Source organism: Meleagris gallopavo, chromosome 20 (genome assembly GCF_000146605.3).
Source record: "Meleagris gallopavo isolate NT-WF06-2002-E0010 breed Aviagen turkey brand Nicholas breeding stock chromosome 20, Turkey_5.1, whole genome shotgun sequence".
Lineage (NCBI taxonomy): Eukaryota > Metazoa > Chordata > Aves > Galliformes > Phasianidae > Meleagris > Meleagris gallopavo.
Window position 1 is genome coordinate 10,291,652 of NC_015030.2, and position 10,086 is coordinate 10,301,737.

General features: G+C 61.6%; 1 protein-coding gene across 1 annotated transcript in view; it reads right to left on the reverse strand.

Moving 5' to 3' along the window:
* Positions 1-10,080, reverse strand: part of GRIN2C (glutamate ionotropic receptor NMDA type subunit 2C) — a 10,862-nt gene extending 782 nt beyond the window's left edge. The window contains exons 1-12 of the mRNA XM_031556390.1: positions 6,891-10,080; positions 5,467-6,056; positions 4,923-5,037; positions 4,178-4,389; positions 3,651-3,816; positions 3,194-3,347; positions 2,616-2,741; positions 2,307-2,536; positions 1,963-2,123; positions 1,337-1,524; positions 619-851; positions 5-354 (exon numbers count right to left, since the gene is read on the reverse strand). Coding sequence (XP_031412250.1) covers positions 5-354; positions 619-851; positions 1,337-1,524; positions 1,963-2,123; positions 2,307-2,536; positions 2,616-2,741; positions 3,194-3,347; positions 3,651-3,816; positions 4,178-4,389; positions 4,923-5,037; positions 5,467-6,056; positions 6,891-7,346 — 2,981 coding nt within the window. The 5' untranslated portion in view covers positions 7,347-10,080. The remainder of the gene's footprint in view (positions 1-4; positions 355-618; positions 852-1,336; positions 1,525-1,962; positions 2,124-2,306; positions 2,537-2,615; positions 2,742-3,193; positions 3,348-3,650; positions 3,817-4,177; positions 4,390-4,922; positions 5,038-5,466; positions 6,057-6,890) is intronic.
* Between the last annotated feature and the right edge of the window lie 6 nt (positions 10,081-10,086).

Consider the following 10,086-nt stretch of genomic DNA (forward strand, 5'->3'; position numbering starts at 1 on the left):
GGGCAGAGGCAGCCCCCGGGGCGGCCCTTTGGGCGCGTAGACTCTGCGCAGTCTCTCGGGGTGCGGGGGGCCGCAGAAGGGACCCCGGTGCGTGCCGGTGCTGTTCTGCACCACGAGCTGCGGCGTCCTGAGCGAGAAGGTGGTCTGGAGGCGCTCGCTGCGGCTGCTCCAGTCCTCGATGGTTCGCGTGGCGTGCTCCAGCGAGCCGCCCACGCTGGCCGTCGACACCATATCCTTGGCCGCCTGCAGCATCTTCAGCACGTTGGCTTGGGCTGAGCTCGCCGTCACGTCGGGCGTGGGCGCCCGCCCCGGGCTGCCCAGGGTCTGCACCCCGCTGAAGCAGCTGTAAATGCCCTGCGGAGACAGCGGGGAGACCGCGCCGTCAGCAGAACTGCGTACACAGAACTGCATACAGCCCCACCGTGAGCTGGCGCTGCGGGAGGGCTGCGAAGAGCCAGGGGTTGGCCTCGATCAACTGAAAGCTCATCTTGGACCGACAAAGCCCCATCCCCACCGTAGGGAAGTTCCTGTCCCCCGGCACCTCCCCCCGCCACACGGAGCCAGCAGAGACCCACGCCAAGGCTGTCCTCTCCCGGCGCCCCGCGGCGAGGCACGCACCCTGCTGATGGCCAGGAGGAAGTCGAACTTGTGGGACTTGGGAACGCTGTGCCGCAGCTTCCAGTAGACGAGGTGCTCCCAGGCAAAGACCAGCAGGCTGAGCCCCATGGCCACCAGCAGCATGTAGAAGACTCCGGCCATGTTGTCAATATCCAGCTTGCTGCTCATCACTTCGTTCTTCTCGTTCTGACAGATCCCCGACAGCCACACCGTCTCCAGCTTTTGGGTCTCACCTGGGACCAGGCACACACAGGGATGGGGTAAAAGCCTACCATGGGCATCATCCCCCCAGCACAGCCCCTGCCTCTCCTTACCCCACCATGGAGGTGGAGGATAAAATCCACCCAAACCCCAGAGCTGCTGTCATGGAATTAGTGTGGATTGGGTTGGGTGGGACCTTAAAGATCACTGGCTCAGCCCGCATTGTTGCTCATCCATCTCCAGGCCCTCTCCCATCTCATCCCTCTCCAACCCATCCCCTGTTCCCAGTTCTACCCCCCAGACCTTGCATATGGCCGCCTCTGAAATTTTCTCAAATTTTGCATATGGGATTTTGCAGCCCTCAAGAAGAGCAGAGAACCAGATTGGGAATAACCCAATCCTGTGGTTGGAGAGGCGTCGATGGGTTTTAACATCACCTTGAAGAAGCAGCACGACTTCCCCAACCCCTTAAGGCTACCCTACGATGATCCATGGATCAGGGGCTCTGGGCACGCACCATCTCCCAGGAATTGCAGCAGGGCCAGGTCAATGGCCCGCTTCCAGCGTGAGTCCTTCTGCAGGGCGATGCCGTAGCCCGTGGTGGCAAACACCTTCCCGCTGCCAATGGTCACCAGCTTGCAGCCCTCGTCTTTGCCCGCCATGTAGTTGAGCACCGCCGCATCGTAGATGAAGGCATCCAGCTTCCTGCCCACCACCGAGAGGGCTGGGTGAGGGGGGGCTCCTCAGGCTGGGGGCAGATCCCTTTCTGGGGAGTTGTGCCCCTTTCAGTTGGCCGCATCCCAGGGCGGTACCCTTCGGAGGATCTCAACCTCATCTTGGAGAGTCACAACCCCATCCAGGGGAGAGGAACCCAATCTGGGGGGGATGTGTCCCACCCGGGGGAGCTGTAGGAAGCTCTAACCCAACTAGGAAAGCCTTATGGACCCACACCACCCCAAAGTGCAGAGCTGTACCCTCCAGGTGAGCCGTGCCCGAACTGGGGAAGCTACAGCTCACTTGAGGGGGCTGCACCCCAGCTGAGGAATCCATACTCCACCTGGGGAGCACTGGATCCCATCTCAAGGAGTCATATAGGGCCGTACTCCGTTTTGGGGACCCATACCCTGCCCAGGAGAACCATACCCCATTTTGAGGCTGGTGAGGGCATCCTCCACAGAGCGCTGGTTGTACTTCACCATGTGGGTGTGCATGTCGGGGTAGTTGCTGCGGATGTTCCTCTCGGTGCTGCCGTTGGGGACGGTGCCGAAGCGGAACGGGGGGTATTGCTCCTGCGGCTTCTGGAACTGCAGCGGGGAGCCCCGGGTGGCAGCGTCACGGGGAGGCCACATCCCTGCTGTGTCCTCAGCATCTCCCCCCGCCAACAATCTGTCCTCCCGTGCATGCACAGCCATGCAGCCCCTCAAGGGCTCCCCACCTGGATAACCTTAATTTTGGACGGGGGGAGAAGAGCCCAACCTGCACCTCACCTTCCTGTCGCTCAGCCCTGACACGGTGTCGATGTACTGCTCCTGGATCATGAAGGCCGCCAGGTTGGCGGTGTAGCTGGCGAGGAAGATGACAGCGAAGAAGGCCCAGATGAGCACCATGATCTTGCTGGTGGTGCCCTTGGGGTTCTCGATGGGCACGGAGTTGTTGAAGACCAGAGCCCACAGCAGCCACACCGACTTGCCGATGGTGAAGGTGGGACCGCCCGGCCCTGGTGGGGACAGGGGGCAGAAGGACAGGTGTCAGCACGGGGCTGCATCCCCTCCCAGCTCCCGCCTCTCCCCACTCACTTTTGCCACTGGTGAGGTTCTGGTTGTAACCAACAGGGCTGAAATACTCGAACACGAAGACAGTGACGGCCACCACGGTCAGACACATCACAAACATCATCACCCACACAGCTGGGCTGTAGGGCTCTGCAAGGCGAGAGGGTCTCCATCAGATCAGCCTGACGCCCCGAATCTCTTCACGTTTCCCATGCGATCGCGGGTCGCTCCTGGTGGTGGCCCTGGCCATGACAGCAGGCCTCTTTTCTGTGCCAAATGCCCCCGGTGGAGATGGGGCTCATCGGCAGGGAGGTGCGGCGGTGGTGGCACTGCGGGATGCAGCCCCATTCCTGCCGAGCAGGACAGGATGCCCTGTGCATCCCAGGGCCATGGAGCTGGTGAAGTGACCCCACACCTCCATCCCTCATGCAAAATACGATGAGGAAAAAACAGTAATAACGGGATTACTTAGGGAGGAGACAGCCCTGACGGCAGCGGCGCAGCCTCCTTCCCCGGTGAATTGCAAACTGGATTTTTTTTACGTTGTTAAAACCAAGCGCTATTTCCAACCTGCAGACTGGGCTGAGCCCACCCACACTCACCCAGGAAGGCAGAAGGGGAGACAGTGCCATTGCTCCTGGCCACCATCACACTGATTCCAGTCTCCACGAAGGGCACGGAGAAGTCCACGATCTCGGAGCGCTCCTCGTTGATAGTGAGGGATCCAATGGCCATGTCTGCACGCTTGTAATACACCTGGGGAGGGCGGGTGGCCTCAGGACAGGCAGAGGAGGAGGAGGAGGAGAGCCAAAGGCACTCCTTCTCCAGGCCAGACAACCCCACCTCCCTCAGCCCCTCCTGTGGGAATCACAGAACCACTGAGGCTGGAAATCCCACTGAGGTCTCCAAATCCGCCCCCACTGCCCACATCCCTCAGTGCCACATCTCTGCGGCTCTGAACACCCCCGGGGGGCTTCCCCGCTCCCTGCGCCACTGCATCACCCCTCTTTGGGAGCCGTTCCTCCTCACACCCCACCCGAGGCAGGACAGCTGCCCTACCTCACCAATCATGCCGTTCCACACCCCGCGCACGATCTTGCCGTGCTTGCCGTTGGTCACCAGGTAGAGGTCGTAGGAGAACTTCACCGTCTTGGCCAACTTCTTCAGGATGTCGATGCAGAAGCCTTTGCAGCACAGCTTGGTGTAGGGGTCTGCGAGGCCATCACTGCTGAGACCGCGCCGAGAAAAATGGGTCAGGGTTCTGCAGAGGAGGCACAGCCCTGAGCTGCCCCTGTGCTCAGCACTGCGCGCGCTGTGTGTGCGAGGAGGTGGGCTCTGTCCTCTGCAGAGAGCTGGGAGGGATGGGGAAGGGAAAGGGGGAAAGGAAAAAGGGGGAAAGGGAAAATGGGAAAGGGAAGTGAAGGGAGGACCACCGATGGGCTCCCAAAGCCCCAGGGATGAGGGCTGAGCCTTTCCCAGCACCGCTCCAGCCAGCAGGCCGCACGGACCTCTCCTGCCGTGTCTGCAGCCCCATCTCAGCAGCTCCCAGCCGTGCCTGGGGCACACAGGGATGCAGTGCTGCCCACCTGGCCGAGGCGTTGGTCTGCTTGCGGCAGGGCACGGTGTTGCGCACACAGACGCCGGTGCTGGGGTCGGTGTTCTCCACGATGACGAAGGGCCGCTCCTCCAGCGTGGCCACCGTCAGGTGCCGGTTGTCCACCACGGGCTGCAGGAAGGAGCCGTAGCGGGGCCACACCGGGTACTTCATGTGGATGATGCCGTGCTCCCACTTCCCCACCTGCCCCCAGGGAGGACAGCGCATCGTCACCGCCGTATGGGGACCCTGAGCGTCGTTGGGCAGCAAGCAGCACGGCGGGCACTGCCCAGCTCCCACCCCCCACACACATGCATGCTTTCCCCCAGTGACAACAGGCTGAGGTTTTCTCTCTTCCCGGGGCCGTGTGCACAGAAGTAGCCATTTTTCACTCGAAATGCTTTTAAACCGGAGAAAGTACCTCCAGATGGCTTATTTCAGGTCTGTGCCTGCGTGGCCAGAAGCATCAGGCACAGCCTGGAGTGGGGCTGGCAGAGGAGCAAGGGATGAAGCAGCTGTAGGGTGGGGAAGTGCGCACTGAGGTGTGCAGTGCTGCACGAGGAGGACTGAGGATGAGGGAGATGCGACTGTGGGGGAGAAGTGCCACAGCCACAAAGCCAAGGGTGCTGCTGGCGTGCATGGGGGACCTGCAGGGTCCCAAGTTGGCAGGGACAACACCAACGTGTTGGTGTCAGCTGTAGGGCTCGCGTGGCTCATGCTGCCCCCGGGGCTCCTACCATCTCCCAGAGCCGGTGCTGGTTGAGCGAGATCACCACCATGGTGGGCCTGACCAGGTAACCGCCCTCGTTGAAGGAGAAGTCCCTGTGCTCCCACGTCACGTTGAGGAGGTGCCTGGGGGGCACAGCATCCAATGAGCCCAGGCCCTGCGTGTGCCCAGCTGCCCTGCCTCCAGCCAGGGTCCCAGGTCCCCAGAGAGATGCAGGATGGGAAGAGGAGGCCCAACTTAGCCCCTGTGCAGCAGGGAGCTGAGGCAGCCCTCCCTGCATCAAGATGCTGAGGATGGACCGCTGCAGGTGAGGAAGGGCAGAAGCACAGACGCTGCCACAGCGGCACCGAGATGCCACATTTGCAGCACAAAGAAGCCCTCAAAGAGTTCTAAATCCCCTCCTAGGTCCCCCATGGGTAAGTCAAGAGCCGCTCCAAAATGCCTGAGAAGAAGCCAAGCGAAGAGGCTCCAGCTGCAAGCATCCTCTCCCCGCACCCCTCCTCCATTTCCCCGTTCCCCAACGCAGTGCACACCAGCGGTTCCCCAGACCTCACCGATAGAAGCTGGCGTTGGCAGCAGCAGTGGGCGCCCGACAGTCCCGTCCCACATCCGGCAGGAAGCCGTGGGCTCGGAAGAAGCTGGCTGCCCCCATGGCAATGATGGCCACCCCGTCCCGCACCTTCTGCCGCAGACTCAGCTTCCAGCTCTCTGTCACCACGCTGATGAGGCCGATGGGGAAGGAGGTGGGCGGCAGCTCCATGTTGCCCACCGTGAGGCTGGGCACGATCCAGATGTAGCCCGGCCCCACCAGCCCAGCTTGTCCGGCCATCTCAAAGAGGAACTCAGCCTCGTCCCGTGAGCAGTAGACCAGGAGCACCTGGGCATCGAGTTGCCGCAGGAGCCGCTGCGTCCTGGAGCTGCTCCGCTCCTGGCTCATCTCGAAGGTGAGCACATCCTGCAGCTCCCAGCCGAAGTAGCTGGCGTCAGTGAAGGAGCGAATGAGCTCCAGGAAGATGTTGTAGCCCGGGTAGAGGCTGGTGATGACGGCAAAGGAGCTCCAGTCGTATTCCTCCAGCACCTTGAAGATCACCTGGATTTGCTGCTCGATGGAGACGCCCAGCTGCAGGAAGGCTGAGGTGGGCTCCTGTGGGGGAAGGAGGGCTCAGGGGGTGGTTGTCCCCACGGCACGGGGCTCCCCACATCCCTGCAGCTGTCTGAGGAACCACCAACACAACTATGAGCTGCTGTGGTCCATGGTCTGGAGACACCCAAAATGGGGCCAGTTCAGCCCCACAGTTTCCGCAGAGCCGTGGGCATCCCAAGGCACAGGGTTGAGGTCTCTCACCTCGTTGACCAAAACCCACCCAGCAGTGCCCAGGGAGGACCGGTCGCTTCCTGCATGGTGCTGGGAGCAGCTCCTGCGCCGCTACCTGCTGCCGGCTCCACCGCCCGCCCCACCTCCTCGGCCATCTGGCCTCTCATTAGCAAATCTTAATTGATTTGATTCTGTCTTAAATGATGCAGCGAATGGCATTTTCAGAAGGTCGCAAGCAGGCAGCAGTGCCTCACCACGCAGACTGCCTCCACCTTCGGGTTTTTTCCTGATGCTCCCAGAGGGGTCTGGGCAGAGGGGGCTGCCCCTGTGCCACCCTATGGATACCCCTCAGGGGCAGCTGCAGGACAGCCAAGGCCACCTCACCTCCTGCCACCCAGCCATGGGGAGCTCAAGGAGTTTGGACTTAGGGTTAAGAGCCAACTGCCCCAAGCATCTGGGGGAGCCATCCCGATGTTTGCCTCTGCTCTCTTTGAGCAGGAGGTGGTGGTGCCATCCGTACAGCCAGCACCAGGATCCCTAGGAGCCAATATGGGAGGAGATGACCAAATCCTGCCTGGACACCCAAGGAAAGTCCCTCTGCCCTGGCCAATAACCACCAGATGCCAATCCCAGACCCCAAATAACCAGCAGCCAAAGCCTCACCTTGGGGCTGAGGACCACTGCAGAGCCCCCGCTGATGCTGATGATGGGGACCTGGGTCTGAGAGGAGATGAAGTCAAGGATCTGGGCCACTGCTTCTGTGCCAACGTTGTCCTCGAAGACAATGCCGTGGATCTTGCGGCTGGCCAGCACGTCGCAGATGTGGGTGAGGAGGGTGCTGGGGTTGGTGTTGTTGACAACAACGGTGATGGGGTGGATCTCCAGGGGCATGTCCAGGAAGCTCTGGGGACTCAGGCGGGAGCGGATGTGCAGCGGGTAGGACGTGCCCCCAAACACCACGGCCACGTTGACCACTGGCTCTGCAGGGCCGGGCAGCAGCACATCGGTGAAGGCAGCTGAGCAGCCCAGCACCAACGACAGCAGCAGAGTGTGCGCCGGCGCTCTGCCCATGTCCACCGCCGTGTCCCTGCGAGGACGGACACAGCCCTTCACACCCATTCATCTGTGGGGACACTCCCCACGCACCACCCCAGCAGTGGGTGACCCCAGCGAAAGGGGGGACTCTCCTCCCTTGGAGGCTGGATGTGGGGTGGGGATGACCATAGGCCTGTGCCCTCCAGCTCAGCCCCTTCGGGAGTACAGCGGTGCTGTCTCCCAGTGCCACATCCCTTACCCTCATCCCCAGGAGCCACAAACCTTCCCTGACCTGTTCCTGCTTCCCTCCACCACCCCATCACCATCTCGCCGCCACTTTGCCCTCCTTCCCATCTAAGCCACATTAGGATGCTCCTCATTGCCTGTGGGCAGGGACAGGGACAGCAGCAGGAGGTGCTGGGAGGAGCTGGATGCTCCCTCATGGCGCTCTCCACGTTGACAGTCACCTGAAATATTTACAGGCTGAAAGCTCGCGTCCCCCTGCGCACCCTCTGCAGTGCAGTGTGGATCCCTCACAGAGCCAGTGGGGCCAGGATGCGATGGGGCAGAAGAGCCCCTCAGCTCCTGCTGCTGCTGCCTGGAAGGAAAACCCCCAAAGGAAAACCCCCCATAAGCTGCTCACCAGCTTTAGCTGCGTTGTACCCAGCTCAAGTACCCAGCAGTTCCTAAAGAATGGAGGAGAATGAAGGTTCCCTTTAGCTGCCTGGCATGACTGGAATTGCAGGGCTGGTGGGCCGTTCGCAGCAGCCAGTCTGGAACACCAACCCCAGCCCTGAAGCCCCAGGGCCATCAGCCACGTGCCAGCCATAGTGGCACTGCATGCAGCAAGATGCCAGCTGCCAGCCGGCGCTTGGAAATGTCACCCGCAATTAAAAGCTGCTGTTGCTTAACGCATCCTTGGCACAGAGAGAGAAAGTTTGGGGTCTGTGCTGGGGCTGCCCCGGGGACCCCTCTGTCCTGTGACACGGCACAATGCCATTTGGCGCAAAGCACTGCCAGCATTTCGGACTGAAAATACGTGAAATAACCCAAATTAGTGCCTCTCCACGCACCTGGTGTCACAGCGCAGGGTTGAGCTGCCGACCCCACAACCCCTTCCCACATCCGTGCCCACTGCAGCAGCCACAGTGCCGAGGTGAGGCACAGCCCTCGGTGACCCACGCCGATGGTGTCCCACACGATGGCACAGCCCGGACCGCACCGCGGCTCTCGCTGCAATCCCCGGGTATTTTTAGTCCCACGATAAATAATTCATTGGGAATCCGGCACCAGCCACCCGAGCAGGGAGGAAGGGGAGCAACGCACCACCCAAAACAAACAGAGCCGCTCTCCCGGCAGCTCTGTCGTCTGACGGCTCCTCAAGGACACTGAAATACACCCAGGCCTTCGCTGCAGCCGAGATTTGCTCCGCCAGCCGCGTGGCCACGCGCATCGCCCACAGCGCGCCGGCACGGGACGGCCAAACCCAACCCAGTGTGGTTCTGCACTGAGCTCCGGAGAACCCCCCAGCAGCCATCAGTCCACACAGAGAGCAGCACGGCCCTCTCCAAAAGCCAAGCGCTGCTTCCAAAGGGGCTGCTCGCGTCGGACTGCAACTGCCATCCAAAATCACCAACCTGTATCACAACGGGGGCGGATTTGGGCAAACGGGATCAACGTCGAGCAGCATTGCCTGGCTCTGTCCCCACAGCACGGTGACAGCTGCAGAGCGAGGAGGTGGGCACGGCACAGAGCTGCTCAGCCACCGCTCAGACCAACAGGAGAATAAACCCAGCAGTGCTGCTGAGATGGTGCAGAGGAGCGGGTGTGAGGTTGGGCCTTGGGGGGACAGCGGGGTTGGCTTGGGGATTACCTGTGGGATTGGGGCCTGAGGCTGTAGCATCGTTTCTGGTGCCAGAGCAGCCGGTGCAGCCCTGAGGATGCCAAAATGGCCGGGATTGGAATGCAGAGCTCAAGGAGCCGCCTGGGCATGGCCAGCAAAGCGCACCATCAGCCTGGGCCTTGTAGGGGGTGGGAAAAGGGGATCTGAGGGAGAAGGCACCAAACAGCAGCAGGGCTGCTCGGGGTTGGGGACCAGGCTGAGCCCTGCAACTCCACAGCGCTGGGTGGCACAGGGCAGAGCCCACAGACTGGGGACCCCACGCTGACAGCAGACAGAAGGGCTGATGTGGGAGCGAGGGATGGGGCAGCACCAACACAGGGCTCACAGAAATCTGTTCCAGCCGTGCTCTGAGCCTCGTCTTCCTCCATCTCCCAGAATGCTATTTTAATGCAACAGGGAAAGTTCACTTCTCGCTTTAAGACTCTTTTTGCTTCTATCCATCCCTTCCTCCCTGCTAGCAGCCCCAGCGCTGCGGGGGGGGGGGAACCGTGCGGATGCTGTGACCTCGGGGAGGGGAGGAAAAAAATCCCGAATTGCAAAAATCCCTCTGGAGAAAGAGAAACCTTATCTCAAAAAGAGCATCGGAGCCCGAGAACCACAGCGAGCGGGAAGGGGCCGGGAAGGACAGCGGGAAGCGGAGCCGCGCGGGGATGCGGGGGCACCGATGGGGCCGGGAAACGCGTTTGGTGCTGCGCAGGTGAGGGGCAGCCCTACAGGGACCTCAGTGAGCCCCTGAAGGGGGGCAACAGCAAAACCGCCCCGACCGTCCCCGCCGGCTGCCCGGAGACGCAGCGCTGTCTCCTTTCAACCTTCATCCCCCGCCGCCCTCCTCCTCCTCGCAGCACCAGTTGCGGGCAGGGCCCGGCGCGCCCCGCACACACCGAAACGCACCGAAACGCAGCTTAAAAAAAAAAAAAAAAA